Source organism: Humulus lupulus, chromosome 9, assembly GCF_963169125.1.
Source record: "Humulus lupulus chromosome 9, drHumLupu1.1, whole genome shotgun sequence".
NCBI lineage: Eukaryota > Viridiplantae > Streptophyta > Magnoliopsida > Rosales > Cannabaceae > Humulus > Humulus lupulus.
Window position 1 is genome coordinate 18,183,638 of NC_084801.1, and position 16,708 is coordinate 18,200,345.

At 32.2% G+C, this 16,708-nt stretch overlaps 1 protein-coding gene across 2 annotated transcripts; it reads left to right on the forward strand.

Annotated features, from left to right (window-relative positions):
* Nucleotides 1-10,234: 10,234 nt before the first annotated feature.
* Nucleotides 10,235-14,010, forward strand: LOC133800717 (pentatricopeptide repeat-containing protein At1g51965, mitochondrial). 2 transcript variants are annotated; one of them, XR_009876576.1, is made up of 3 exons: nt 10,235-11,210; nt 11,621-12,992; nt 13,148-14,010. XR_009876576.1 is itself a non-coding variant. In XM_062238750.1 (2 exons), exons 1-2 carry the CDS (start codon nt 10,422-10,424, stop codon nt 12,824-12,826), a joined length of 1,995 nt encoding a protein of 664 aa, XP_062094734.1. In that variant the 5' UTR covers nt 10,235-10,421; the 3' UTR covers nt 12,827-13,182. The 2 variants fall into 2 exon arrangements, 1 of the variants encoding a protein (XP_062094734.1); XM_062238750.1 differs by having other exon boundaries at nt 11,621-13,182.
* Nucleotides 14,011-16,708: the final 2,698 nt, after the last annotated feature.

The following is a 16,708-nucleotide window of genomic DNA, read 5'->3' on the forward strand; positions in this document are numbered from 1 at the left end:
ACCATCGATGGATGAATGTTGAACTTTTATATTTTAACGAAGATTATCATAAATTCTTTCTTTCATCGTGTCTCAGTCTAATACAATCTATATTGTATACGGTACCTCTATCTCTTTGTGTCGCTACACTTAACAGTCTTGATAAACTGCTCTGTCTTAAACAGAAGATAGATTGTACTCATAATCTTTATTAAATAAAACTCTCACTTTATTTAGCGATTATGGAAAAAAATTATATTATTATCTTGAATTAAATCCACTTGTATATATCATTATTATACATATACTTAATTCAAAATTACATCAATAATATTGAATCTTAATGATAAATGATATATATAATTAAATAAAAATATGAGTGTAAAATATTAACTTTATTTAATTAATTATAATCGTTCATACAGAAATACGCTTTAAGGGCACAAATCCCAAAAAATGTGATGGTAACTAGTTAGTTATCTTAAATCTGAAAAGAAGCATCAAATTTGAAGAAGAAAAAAAATTATCTAATCTTAAAAGCAATCGTAAAAAAAAATTAAAAATTGAAGCATGTAGTGGTTGCTTTCCAAATATAGAAAAAAAGATTTAGTTTTAGAGAAAAAAAATTTAGATTTAGAAAAAAAAAATATTAGATCTGAAGAATATTGCAGCATAAGAAGAAGAAGTTGAAGAAGAAGATTAAATGGCCAGTCAGAGCATTAGGAGTTACTGGATTTTGATTGCTCTTCCTCTGAACTTCATGGCTGCTAGCTATTTTACAATCTCTATTTTTTATTTGGTCTCTAAGTCAAATTTGTCCTTGGTATGCTTATCGATTTTTGGGTTTGAATGTGCTCTTTCCTATTTTGGTAGTTCCTATTTTTATCCATATTTTTTTAAAAAAAATTAAAAAGTTTTCCTATAAAAATTTAGAATAAGTATAATTCTCATATTTTTGTAAACTATAGTTATAAAAGTCATATTTTTCCCATTTATTTTTGGGAATTTTTCTGAAATAACCAAAAAGTAATAAAAAATATCATTTTTACTGTAGCACAAATATTTTTTTTTACATTTGTACGGAACAAAACTTCAAAATTACAGAAATACTATTTGCTCTTTCTCTCTCTCGCGGGTTGCAACTCGTCCTCTCTTAGGGAGCACCCACGGTGATTTCTGCCAGAAACAACATCCAAACTCAACCTCAAACAACAGCAAAACCACAAAACTAGACCTCTCTCAGGTGACCCACGACGATTTCGATTTCAAACAACAGCCAAACTCGACCTTGAACAACAACAAAGCTACATAGCATTTCGATCTGAAACAACATTTCCAACTGCAGACAATCTTGTAGAGTCCAAGAACTTTACTTAGCTAATTATTTAGTAGTATTATCGTATGTATAGTATTATCTTTGTTACTGTGGATTTTTGGTTCAGACCGGGAATTATTTGGATGCTTATAGTAGTACTTATAGACTTTCTAAGTTTAATCTATAGTTTAAGAATATTAATTTTAACCTAAGGTTTGACTATATTACTGATATTAAGAATAATATTTATTATACTATAAGGTTTAGATATCAACCAATAGAATTTTAAGCACATGTTATGAATGGGTGATTAAAGATTAAGTATTTTGAGGATTAAATTTAATAAGGAGTAAAGTTTGAATGCAATAGGGTCAGTCAGCAGCTTTGAAAACGTTGAGGGCTTAGTCAAGGCTGTTTACTCCATTCAAACTTAGCTAAAAATATGTAATTTCGTGTTTAATTAATTAGCGTGTGCAGATGTATCACAGCTATAGGGGGCGATATATCGCAGCACGTAGATACGGAAAACACGAGACGATGCACGGTCGCCTCGAGCATACTGGCCCAGGCGATATATCGCCTCCTTCAGCATAATTCAAATGTTTTTGAATTCTTTTTCCTTTCAGCCATTCAACTTCTTCATAAATCCAGCATCTTTTGAACGAGTCTTCAGCCTCTGTTGAACGATTATTCAAATTATTTTCACCTAAAAAGCTATTATTTTTATTCAAGTAAAATTAAAATTCCTTCATTCCCAAACTCTATAAATAGGACCAAGTACCCAGCCATTATTCACCGTTTGCTCTAAGTTCAGAGGCTGCAAGTGCTAAGTGAGTGTGGGAGTATAAACACCTGGGTTTTGGGGAAATCATAAGCTTAAACATCATAAGCTTATCAAACACTTTGGGAAGTAAGGTTCTATAGTATTTCGGTTGTGGTGTAGATTGGTCTTACAAGTCTTTGAGGTAAACCAAAACTCTAGTTCATTTGTTTTATGTTATTTTCTTTCTCTTAGTCTTCTACTCAGTCTCTTAACCTCATTCTTATTCTGGTTAGGGAATCTAAGTTCTTGAGCACATAAGTTTTGGTAAGTGTGACTTTCAATGGTTTAGTCTTTCCATTCCTTTCATTTCATCTCTTTTTCTTCATTAGACTCACCCTGTTATATATGGTTTTAGGAGTGTTCCAAAAAGTCCCAACGCTGTCCTCTTATCCCAGTAACTTTGGTAAGGAAAATAGGATAGAATTTATATGTTTTATGCTTGTGTTATCCTAAGTGATATGTTATGAAATATGTTATAAATATGTTATGAAATGTGTATGTTTGTAGGCTTGGGCATATGACCCATATGACTAACAAGACCCCAAATGGGTTATGGGCATATGACCTACTTAGCTAGTAGGACCCCACTAATCCCATGGGCATATGACTTGTTTAGTCTATGGGACCCCAAGTAATAATGGCCATTATAATAAGTGTATGTAATATGTGTTATGATATGTCATTATGCTTATTATGAAATTTATGTTTATGACTATGCGTTAGATTTTCCTTGCTGGGCATTAGGCTCATTCCTTTTTGTTTTATGTGCAGGAAAATAGCTTTAGAGGCGGTAAGATTCGTGGACGCTTCGAGAATGTGTATCGATGATGAATGGAGGCAAGGAGCCGAGCGTTATTCGATTCGAGGATGTAGTTTTGTTTTATGTCTTTTACATGTATTTTCCGCACTATTTATGTAATGTCTTTTTAATTTAAATTATGTTTTGTTTTTAAGACAATGGGATCCTATATCCTACTTATTTTATGAAGTAACTCTTATTTCTACAAGTTCTAATAAAATTATGGTATTTTCGCAAATGTAAGTTTTAGTAGGAATTTTTATGTATAGTTTCATTAATGGTCCAAAAAGTCTAGAGTAGTGGGTCATTACAAATCTAGATCTGAAAAGCAACACCACAATGACAACATATCTCGATATGAAAAAAAAATCACAACTACAACCCGATCTCGACATGAGAAAGCAACAACGTCAAAACAACATAGCTGCTGGCGATTTGGATCTGACAGCAACAACAACAAAATCATTGTTGCTTTCGGATTGTTGGCATGTTGTGTTGACGTTGTTGTCAATGATCCTAGCATACAACCTGCACAAACAAGTAGACAATGCAAGATCAATACAAAATCAACATCAAGTCAACAATGATCTCTAATGGTGATGGTGTTGTTGCTGTGAAAATTTGAAGAAAAATAAGAAGAAAAAATAATGAAAGAAAGAGATGGAGAGAGAGAGTGTGTTTATGTTGCTTTGTGTTGATGATCGTTTTTTTTTATATATTTTTAATAGTATATATTGCGTTGTTTTGGTATTGAGACAGTGTTGCCGAAACTAAAATATGAGACAACGCTATCAAAATGTTAGAAATGTGATCAAACAACTCAACATAAATCCTAAAACAAGACTTAAGCAACAAAACAAGAACATAAAAGGAATCATCAGCATGAGATCAACATGAAAACAATAGGAAAACTGAAAAATAACAAAATAAATCAAATCAAATGCAACAACAATAACAAAAATAAATAAAAAGATGAATGCATCAACAAAACAACTTATAAACAACTATAGATCAACATAGCCATTAAAGATTTAGAGAAAAACTCATCGAGTCATAAAACCCAGATCAACATAAGTAACACCAGAACAACAATAATGCAACAACAAAAAAGAATATAAGAAATCACACAACAATCATACATAAACAATACAAACAACAGTCCAACAACAGATCAGGAAATAAGAAATTAGTTTTGCCCGCATTAGCTCCTGTGCTTCCTTGAAGCCTATTTGTGTTTATGATTTTTTTTTGGAATAAATTAGTTTTCCATAAGAGATGATATATACATGGGCATTTATGAACTTTTGGAGGTTCAATAAAATTAGAAATTGAGGTAAGCAACAAAAAGGGAAGTAACATAGAAAGTTGCATGTGACAAACTTAGCATCAATATATCTTAAAGAAGAAAAAGAAAAGAGGTTGAAAAATGCAATTAGGGCGTGGTTAGGTACGCAAGCAATTCATGATGAACCTATGAGAGTAAAAGAAAAAAAATAATAGATTAATGAATGGTGTAAAGTTTTATGAGAAAAAAACATAGGTAATTAGTAGGTGGCACATTCTAGAACAAACAACACAGTAATATAAGTCATCTAATGAGAAAACATGTCTTACGTGTGGAATATATATAGAAGCCACCTTTTTGCATGTGAAATATACATAAAAGACACATTTTTTATACATAGAAATTTCTTTGTAAATATACAAAAAGTTGAACATGCTTCTTTTTTGTGGGAATTTAATTGGTTAAGGTCATATGAGGAAGTGGCGATGTCAGTACGATCCAATAATAGAGTAGTGCAATCTCATCAAAAGAGCAAAAAAAGATATAAGCTATCATTGTCATAGCTAAAGCGTATACTTAAAAAATATTGCTATTGTCAAAACCTTGAAAGCATGAAAACCAAAATAAAATGAAATAATAGAGAAGATGAAGAGAAAGTCTGATGGCGAAGAAATAAAGTCAAAGTAACTATTTAATAGTTCAAATAAAAAAGGTCCACAAGAAGTCAAATCCTAATAAATACTTGACAACAAATTTGTAATTCTAAAATTAAAAATAAAGAAAATGAAATTTACAACAACCTATTAAAAATATGAAAGAAGAAAAAGAAAAACATTGCTAATGTCAAATCTAGAAAACATGCACAAAAAAATGAAATGATGACAAAAATAAGGAGATCTGGGAGACAGATATGTGGGTGGACATATGGAAAAACTATATTAAAAAAAAAAAAAAAGTAAACAAACCATATAAAAAAAGGCAAGTTCTTAAGTCCCTCACCGGACTTAGTCCAACAAGTGGGACCCAAAAAAATTGCCAAGTGTCAAGCTATTAAATTATTTGGTGTTTTTATCATTACATTTTTTTACTTGATGAGCCGGTGATGTAAACCGGTTGTAAAAAAATATTGAATCATGGTCTGAAAAGTATGGGCAAAATAGTAATTTGCAGGTAAAAAAAGTCTACAGTGGAGGGCAATAAGGTAAAATTAGTATTGTGTTCAAACATATTTACGAAATTGGGAAAGTAATGTTTAGGAGTCACTTAGTAATTTTTAAAGGAGTAGTCAGGAATAACGCTGTATGTAAAAGTAATGAATTTCCAGTAACTCATCTGCATATAAGTAACATTTTGATGTCGGTAAGTAATATTAAATAGAGTGGTTAGTAATAACATAATAGCTGAAAGTAAAAAAACTGAAAGTAATTATTGTTTGTTATTTTGCGAGTAACAAATGAATTGTCTTAGTGAATATCTCAGTTTTGTTTGACTTGTTTAATGGTTAGAAGAATGAATTACCATTGATTATGTAGCTTTAGGTTGTATAGTTAATTTTGAATGAATTTTGGCCATTATATGGTATTTGGTATGTAAGACTTTCCCTTTGCATAAGTTGTTTTATAATCTCCTGATGTGTAACATAATTAGAGTATAATAATAATAATACCACTAAACGTACCATATTTAAGTTATAATATTTATATGGTTGCTCGATTAGGAGTCACTACTTCGTTAAAAAAAGTGTGATTAAAATATTTCTATCATAAATGGAGACTAAAAATTTAATCTCATACAATATAAAAAGATGATTAATTGATTAATCATTCATACTATATTTTTGTAAGTTCATTTGACATGTACGGTGAAGTACATAGGTTTAAATTGCAAACCACATTGGCGGCTTAGTTGACGAGGAAATTAATAATTTGTTATTGATTGCATGGAAGATTGGGTCAAGTAATTGGGATGTGTCGATTGTACGAATATGTGTTATAGTAGAACATCCTCAATCACGGTTGTGTAATCTAAGCTTTGAACTTACAAAATTGTAGTAGGACCCAATTAATTTTCCAATTGTCAAGTTTTGAACAATTTTGGTGTTTTTCTTTTTTAAACTTTATACTTGATGAACTGGTTATGTAAACGGGATGAAAGAAGTTGTGCTGGCATGACTATGAAAAGTAAGGATAATAAAGTAATTTGCAGTCCAAAAATTGTACAATCGAGGGCAATAAGATAAAATATGTATTGTGTTTGAACTTATTTATTATATTGGGTAAGTAATTTTTTGATGCGGCTAAGTAATGTTTAATGAAATGGTCAGTAATAACGTTGTATCAAAAAGTAAAAAACCTTGAAGTAATTTTGTTATTTTTTTTTGCGTATAAGTAACATTTTTATGCTAGTAAGTAATATTTAATTGAGTGGTGAGTAATAATGTTGTAGCTGAAAGTAAAAAAGTAAAAAGAATCCAACAATGACTGGAATTCAATGAGCACACCTCATGAGCCTTAGTTGTCTCATGATCATCATAGAGAGCTTTATTGACTGCATTATTCATGTTGACAACATTGCACTAGTAATACATTTTTAGACCAAATGAGAATTAGATAAATGGTACTCATGTTAACAACATAAGAAATTTACTTGGTTCAAACAAGTATGACCTAAATCAAGTGGACGGGACTAACACTCTTTAGTAAGCACAAATCTAGATCAATACAAAGTTATATAATTTGAATAAGAAGTTTGTTTTAACTGCTTATGAGCATGTTTAAGTTTTCTTGCTGAGTTTTGGCTCACGGGTGCTTTGTGGTGTAAGTAAAGGGAAAAGAAAGTTGGACCATCCTTGAGTTGGAGAGCTTAGGTGACAATCTGTACATATGTGGCTGCTCGACCACCACGGTCGAGAGTTTTAAAGAGGAAGTAGGGTCAAACCCTATTTTGCTGCTTAGGTCAGCTGGTTGTAACTTTTCTATTGTAATTAACTTTTTAAAATGTATTTTGGAATCCCATGTATGATGCAAACATTTTAATGAAACGATGGAACCTTTAACAAAAAATTTTAACCCTAAACCGCTAATTACGTTTAGTTACACAGTTATGGCCAAATGACTCGTTTAGCGAGTTTATCACTATTTAAAATACATATATATGGTCTTGATTTTGAATAACAAAACTTATGTTTGATTAATTTTTTTATATATATAGTTGATTAATTAGTAAAAAAAGATTAGATTAACAAAAAAGAAAAACTCCAAAACCCAATTCCATTAAAAATAAACTGATCTATTTTATATAAGAGTTATATATTTATAGACATGGTAATAATATCATTATATATAAGTACTAATTAACATTATGTTGCAACAACAAGATGACATACTAATGTGACAAAAATACATACATTTGACATTTTATATAATAAAAGTTGATAAATTACATGTTATAGTTTTATCACACACTACCTTTGAACGACATTAATTAAGCATATTCAAAATAGAATATGCCAACAAATAAACCTGGCCTGTGGTACAAAATACCCACCCAAAAAATTCTATAAAAAATTTAAAATTGGAAATGAAGGAAAGTTGCTTGGACAATAGCAAAAGTGGCAGTGCTTTGTTGAGCTTTAATCTTCACTGCACTAACAACTGGAAGAGGATTATACTGTTGGTGCTTGGATATCTCTATGTTACACAAGACAACATATATTCCAATTATGTTGTGGATGTCTCTATTTTCTACAAAATTCAGGCAAACCTCTCCGGGACTAAAGGACGAACGATTTGCAATTATAGGCACAAAATAGCTACTGAGCAATTGATAGCAAATAGTCTATAGTAGTGGGAATTGTCCATTTGTCTGAAAAATAGAGCATTCGATAATACAAGGTTGAATCATGACTGGTTTTAAATAAATAAATAAACACTCTTTGCTGCTTCCATTGGGTATCAAATTTACATATTACAACTGAATGTAAGAGAGACACAAGAGTATTTAAATTATTTTCTTTTAGTTCCATTGAATCCCACGTTATTAGAGTAAATAAATCAGTATTACAATTAAATAGTAGAGTAATTTTTGAATTTATCATAGAACATATACATATATCTAAATATATATACACTAATATACACACATATCAACCGAGAGAGAAGAAAATTAAAGGAATCCTATTATTATGGAGAGTCATACATACAAATTTATATATATATATAATATAGATATACAAAATTAGAAGAATTGCTTGGTGATGATAACTTGAATATGAGTTATACAAAATTATGACAATATCATTTTGGGAGTATTATACATTATACACATAGTGAGCTCTGAATTAGATAACATAAACCCATTTCTGAGTTACACATTGCATAAACTTAATTATTACTAGATATGCAAAAGTACTTCCAAATATTAATGAAGAAGGAGAAGCTATTGGAATTATCACATTATATACCGTAAGCATTACTAAATGTCAAATGGCCAAAAAGAAAAGAACACTACCATCCCACGTACAAAGAAAAAGAAGTGCAGACTCTTCTCAAACACATCGAGTCTCTTTCTACTAACTAATAAACAACACATCACTGAAACAAATAACTTTTGCTAATAAATACTAGCCCATAAAATGCAAATCAAATAATTGTTTACATAGAAGTACAATTAAACAAGTCATCCACCAGTAAAGATTGTAAGCTTCAGCTAGGCAAGACAGTGACCTTTAATAATAAAACATATTAAACTATCATGACCAGAGATGGGGATAAAATGGCAAAGAAAAAGTGCAACATTTGTATTTTGATATAACAATTTCTTCAGTGATGGATGTTGGAAAATTGATCAAGCAGACAAATTTTGTTTTTGTAAGCCCTTCTTTTGCTACTAATAGTTAATTGTGACCAATAGTAATTTTTTTTCTTCCTCAAAAGATAAATTATTTAAGACTTTGAAGGGACTAAATGGTTGTTAGATCCCTCTAGAAAAAATGTGTTTGTATACATATGCTCTACAACCTTCAAAAGTCATATGCAATCTATATCGGAGGATTTAATACTTTTTTTTTCGTAGTCAAAACATCAAATTTCCTCAAATCAGAGAAGAGCCCATATGGTAAAATGAAATAAAAACACAAATATACCCATTTCTCTCACTTAAATCAATCCATGAAAGAGTAAAAAAAAAACCTATTTCAATTAGTTCAAATTCAAAAATCAAACACAAGTAATGAACAGAACAACCTTAACAAACTCATCTAGCTAATCGAAATCAACTAACATCTTACTTCGTATCGAACTTCCTAAGTAAGACAGCAGTGGAGAGAATCCTCGGCAAGTGATCGAACTCTAGTCGCTCAACACTGAGAAAGCCAAAACAAAGGGAGAAAAGACTATCTGAAGAGTAGATGACTGTCTTCCGGAACCCAACCACCCAAGCTCCATCCTTACCAAGTTTGCCATGGCTTCCGAGATCGTTGTTGTAGCCGTACCCAGATTTGGGATGTGAGGCTTTGAGGGAAGGAGAGGAGAAATATTCCAAAATAAAAATAAATTAACCGGTTGTAGGTTGCTTTTTACATATTGGGGGTGAAATGATATTTTAACAAAACTTTATAAAATATTCTCATCTAATGAATAAGAATGCATATTAGATAATCTAACGACCCACATTATGAGAGACTTAATCCTTCAAAATGAAGTGAGGGTTTAAAGAATTACTCATAAAAAAAAACTAAGTAGTATAAATATAAAAAATTCCGTACTAAAAATGAAAAAATATGGCTAATTTAAATATTTATGTAAATTTTCCTTTATTTTTAACTGCGTGCTACTTATATGACTAGACTTGATTCATTTATTAAGATTCTTGTATTCTAAGTTTGATGTTAAATTTTTCAAAAGTGGCCCAAGCTATGTTTCTCACAGTTGTTGTGTGCATAATCTTTGGATGGATTGAAAATTTATTTAGTTTGAGGAAATTTATTTTCCCTCCTTTGAATACATTATAAAAAAAATCGTGTTGTGTATTGCTCATCATTGTCGTTTTCGAATTACATTTGGCTCTTTTTATGTCGTTTTAAAATCTCATTCGGCTATTATTGTCGTTCTTATTTATTCCTTGTCGTTTTGTTCATCTCAGTCATCGGTTTACTCATTCTCCACTCTCCAATACCCGGGACTGAACTGAAGGAGTCACGTACCCACGTTGCGTAACCACCATGAGGCACTCCCTCCACCACCACCGCCGCCACTTCCCAAAACTCAGCTTCTCCACAACAACCGCCTTGACCACCACGCGCCGCCACTACGCCACCAAGTACACAGCCAAAGTAACCTCAACCTCTCCCACTGGGCGATCACTCTCGGCGGAGGTTACACCGCCATCTCCTCTTCCCGTCGACGTCCGAGGGTATGCACTGCCCCGCCACGAGCTCATCTGCACGGCCACCCGAATCCTACTCCGCCGCCAATACTCTCCCGCCACTACGGACCCCTTCTCCGACTTATCGGATTACCTCGGCTCCCTCTCCGTCACCCTAACTTCATCCGAAGCCTCCGAAATCCTGAAATCCCTAAATAGCCCTCTCCTGGCCCTTCGATTCTTCCAGTTTTGCTCCTCTCTTTTTCCCGATTTTCGCCATGACTCGTTCACCTACACCCGGCTCCTCCTCATCCTCTCCAAGTCCACCTCCGCCGACCGCCTCGACCTCGTTCGCAACGTCCTCGCCGATATGGAGCGTTCCGGCGTGCGGGGCACCATCTCCACAGTGAATATTCTCATTGGCCTTTTCGGCCTTAGCCAGGATTTGGACATGTGCCTAGGTCTGGTCAAGAAATGGGAGCTGAGAATGAACCCTTACACTTACAAGTGCTTGCTTCAAGCCTATTTGCGATCTCATGATTCGACCAAAGCTTTCGAAACATATCGGGAAATGCGACGCCGTGGCTATAAATTGGACATTTTTGCTTACAATATGCTAATACATGCCTTGGCCAAGAACGATAAGGTAAGTTCGTTAGAACTGATCATATTTACACTAAGCTACCGTTATGGCTGTCTGAATTTAACTTTCTCGCATTGTTATTTTGACAAATTCATCGATAATGGTAGCGGTTTTAGGTGAATTGTGGTTGTGAATTAGGAGAAATACCAATGGGGGCATATAATTTAAGTTACTATGAAACAAATTTCATTGAAAAATGATTTTAGTAAAGAACTAGAATTAATACAAAATTGGATTTTTTCTCGTTTTCTATTTTCATGGCTATGTTCATTATTGATTAGTAAACATGATTTTTCAACTCTGTTACGCCGAGCTTTGGCTGCAATGTTTTGAACTTCGACACTCAAATTTTTCCTTTGTATGTTAGGTTTGGTTGTTAGATCCTGATTATCTGATGTGCAGCTTTTTGGCAGATTGATCACGCGTATACGATATTTGAAGACATGAGAAAGAAGCATTGTGAGCCTGACGACTTTACATACACAATTATGATCAGAATGAATGGAAAATCGGGTAAAGTTGATGTATCTCTGGCTCTTTTTCAGGAAATGATAACAAAGGGATTTACTCCTAATCTAATCACTTACAATACTATGATTGAGGCCCTTGCTAGTAACAAGATGGTTGAAAAGGCCATCTTTGTCTTCTCAAAAATGGTGGAAAGGGATTGTAGGCCGAATGAATTCACTTACAGTGTGATTTTGAATGCTCTTGTTGCTGAAGGGAAGCTTGGTAGATTAGATGAGGTTGTGGAATTATCAATGAAGTACATGACTAAGCCCATATATGCATTTCTTGTAAAAACATTGAGTAAACTAGGCCATGCCAGCGAAGCTCACCGTTTGTTTTGTAACATGTGGAGCTTCCACGATAAGGGTGACAGAGAAGCATGCTTTTCCATGTTGGAGAGTTTGTGTGCCAGAGGTAAAACGATAGAAGCTATGGACCTTCTGAGTAAAATTCATGAAAAGGGAATAACCACTGATACTATCATGTATAACACTGTATTCTCAGCTCTTGGAAAGTCGAAGCAAATATCCCATCTTCAAGAACTTTACGAGAAGATGAAACAGGATGGCCCTTCCCCAGACATATTTACGTATAATATTTTAATTGCCAGCTTTGGTAGAGCTGGGAAAGTTGATGAGGCTGTTGAATTATTTGAAGAACTTGAAAACAGTGATTACAAACCTGATATTATAACTTACAATTCCTTGATCAATTACCTAGGGAAAAATGGTCACCTAGATGAAGCGCACATGAGATTCAAGGAGATGCAAGAGAAAGGATTGAGTCCTGATGTTGTTACTTATAGCACTCTCATTGAGTGCTTCGGCAAGACGGATAGAGTTGAAATGGCTTGTCGGTTGTTTGATGAGATGCTTGCTGAGGGCTGCTACCCTAACATTGTTACATACAATATCTTGCTTGACTGTCTTGAGAGATGTGGGAGAACTGCCGAGGCAGTTGATTTGTATGCAAAGCTTAAGCAGCAAGGCTTAACCCCAGATTCAATTACATATGCAGTTCTTGATCGTTTGCAAGGTGGTTCTCATAGGAGGATTAGAGCTCGAAGGCAGAGTCCAATAACAGGTTGGGTTGTCAGTCCTCTTAGATGAGAAAGGCAGTTTCGGTTAACAAGAAAATCTTGTTACCAACTCTACAAGTAACTCCAAATGTGCCTTTCTTGAATTCTCACCGATCAAGTAACTTTTGCTGGAAAGTTGGGAGAACCTTTCGGAATCATAATATGAATCAAGCCCAGGAAGGTGGGGCTTGTATGTTGTAAGTGTATTTTTCAAAGAGTTGGTCAATTTTCCAAATGACTTAGAGATTTTCAAGTATTCTAATTTACTTTCCTATCACATTTTTGATAAATTGTCATTGAGAAATGAGAAATATCTTTTGTAATCCAATATAATTTATGCACATGCCTACAGAGGGAAAAAATCATTAGATTGTGAATTGGAACCAAGATACTTTAAGGGTAAGAGTCCTTTCTTGTCATAGGGAGTAAAAATTTTTTTTTTTTTTTATAAAGCTTTTATTAATCATCTTAAATACGCACAATCAAGAAGTCATTATGCCAGCAGCTATTGTTTTCTTGCTTCCTTGTTGCCTTAATCTGTTATACAACAGTTGCTGATGAAATATCAAACTATCAAAGGCTGGTGAGAATTTCAGTGTTAAACAGAGACAACTATTAAGTCCTGCTCGATCACTGCCAAAAGATTGAAGATACTGGTTCTTGATGGAGCAACTGCAGCTGTTGATATCAGAACTGATGCTCTTTTTCAATGATCCTTATTATTGCTCCGCAGACTAAATATCGTTGTCAATTGCTGCCAATGAGGTATGTTTCAATGCTAAAGCTTTTAAACTCTGATTTGTATAGATATTTGCTCTTGTTTATATCTACTCATGTTCCCTTATTAATACCTTCTTGAAGAGAGGACAACTTGTGTAGACAACTTGGTGGGTATACCGCATCAATTCCTACCCAATGTGGAAATGTGTTTTTGTAGCATTATATTGTCAGTGGCGGAACTACGTTAGTCTAAGAAGGGCATGGCCCCCAAATATTTTGGTTCATATTTATAAATAATATAATAGTTGGCAGGTAATAGGTGATTCTAGGATAAAGTATTCAAATATTTTACAAAATTGGACATATATAATTATTAAATACGTATAGATGTTTCATGCTTTATGAATATTGACTAGTTCAAGTTTTTTTTTTTGTTTTTTTCTAAAAATTTACCAGTATGGGAGCTTATGAATTGGCCTAATGGGCATTTAAATTTTTGGTTGTGGCTATTTTGTTTTGGAATGTGGCTCCATCAAATGCTCTATATCTCTATTATGTCTTGTTTTTATTTTGAAAAACTACCCTTTATGTTCTGAAGCTTTTTTTTTTTTTTTTTAATTTTTAAAACTTTCTTAATATATATATATATGGAACACTTCTCAATAGTTATTACACATACCTATAGATTGGTACTAACAATTATGATAATGGATTGGTACTAACAATTATGATAATGTGACAATATAGTGACTTAGTATAACAAGTCACCAATGGGTAAATATTTTTTTTCTATATTAATATCAAATTTAATTATTTTTTTTGCCACAATTAATGTTATTTCCAACTAATGAGAAACACTAATTATATTTAGAAATTGACATGCATTTGAAAAATGAAAAATTTACAATATTATATTTTCATAATAAATACATTTTTTTTCATCAGATAACCCTTCCAAAAATTTGAAAAAATCAAAATTTATTTTAGAAATATTAATTAACAACTATAAATATAAATCATTAATTGTAATCCAATAGTTAATATTAAAGCAACCATTCATGAGTAGTAATTATTAAGAGTGCATTTATATATATATATAAGAATTTTTTTAGGCAGGGCATCACTTTTGCCCCTACTATATGATTATTTTTTATTTTCGACACTTAGAGAAATTATAACCCTTTTTTTTTTTTTTTGCATGATTGCGTACGTTGTAGTTATAACAGATGATATATCATACCGCAAAATATATATATTGAGTTGAAAAATAATATACTAACAAAACTTATAAAATTATTATTCCAAAATGTATATACTATGCTAATAAAATTATATTCTACTATTAAAATGTATATTCCATTATACAAAATTATATAGGGAAATTTTACTATTCATACTTAATAATGTCTAATATTACTAAAAAATCATAGCACTATTAATTTGTTCAATTTGATGCTAAACACTCTTCTCATATCTAAAATACTACTTCCATTATATCAAGAATCTTAAAAAGAAATTTGAGTTTTATGCTTAATGAGGGCTTCTAAGTCAAAAAAAATACTAGACATTTAAATCAATTAAAAAAAATGTCAATTCTTCTGACAATACTTAAATTACTCTTCTCATAATTTTTTCCATCCACTTCTTTTTTTCTCTTCCCTCATTCTCTCCATCAACCCATTCCACTCAACTCTCTTTCTAAAAAAAAATTCATGGGTAAGGTAAAATATAAGAGAACTTAATGTCACGACAAGTATTCCTCACTTAGGACACTAAAATACTACATTTCGAACAGATTGGGCATGATTTTTTTGGTTTTTCTTGCGATTTTTTTTTCAGCTTTGAAACTTTAAAATCTGCATAAAATCGACGTGGTTTGATGGTGTTCGATGCCAGCTCGATGAGACCTTCAAAGTCAAGATTTTTTAAAAAAAAAAAATCGATGTTGTTTGATGGTGTTCGATGCAATTCTTATAAGATGCGTAATTTTTCACTCGGGTGTCCGTTTGGGGTGATTTTTTTATTTTGGGTATTTTTTCAAAATCTACACATTTGAGAAATGTAAATCTTGAAAAAATGCGAAATGCAAAACATACCTCATATTCAAGATATGTTTTGGTATGTTTTCAAGTTCTAAACTTTGAAAATATGTATGCGAACATCTAATACGTGTAGATCTCAAAAAAAATATACAAAATAATTTTTTTTTACCCAAAATGGATACCCGAGTAAAAAATTATATTTCTTTTAAGAATTCTATTGAACCATCATCGAACCACCATCGAGCAAATTCGATTTTTTCATGAAAATCTACAATTTGAAGGTCCCATTGAGTTGGCATCGAATAGCCATCGAGTTGGGCATGATTTTTGAGTTATTTTTCAGATCTGAAACTTTAAAATCTGTAGAAAATTGACTTTGCTCGATGGTCCTCGATACCAGCTCGATGGAGCCTTCAAAATTAAGATTTTCATGAAGAAAAAAAACAACGTTGCACGATGGTAGTTCGATGCAATTCTAGTAAGAGACGTAATTTTTTAACTCGAGTGTCTGTTTGGGGTGATTTTTTTTTTTATTTTGGGTATTATTTTGAGATCTACATATTTTAGATGTTCATATACACATTTTTAAAGTTTAGAACTTGAAAACATATCTTAAACATGAGGGATGTTTTGCATTTTGCATTTTATTCAAGATTTACATTTCTCAAATGTGGATATACACATCTCAAATGTGTAGATCTTGAAAAAATACTCAAAATAAAAAACAAAATCACCAAAAATGGACACCCAAGTGAAAAATTACGTATCTTGCTAGAATCGCATCGAACCACCATCGAACAACATCGATTTTTTCATAAAAATCTTGATTTTGAAGGCCCCAACGAGCACCATTGAACTACGTTGATTTTCTGTAGGTTTCAAAGTTTCAGATTTGAAAAAAATCGCAAAAAAAAAATCCAAAAATCATGCTCAGATCTGTTCGAAATGCAGTATTTTAATGTCCTAAGTGAGGAATACTTGTCATTACATTGAGTTCTCTTATATTTTACATTACCCGTGGATTTTTTTCTAGAGAGGAATGGGTTGAGGGAGAGGGAAGAAAGAAGAAAAAGTGGTTGGGAAAAATTATGAGATGTGTATTGTCAAAAGATTTTGACATTTTTTTAAATGATTAGAAGGCTCAGTATTTT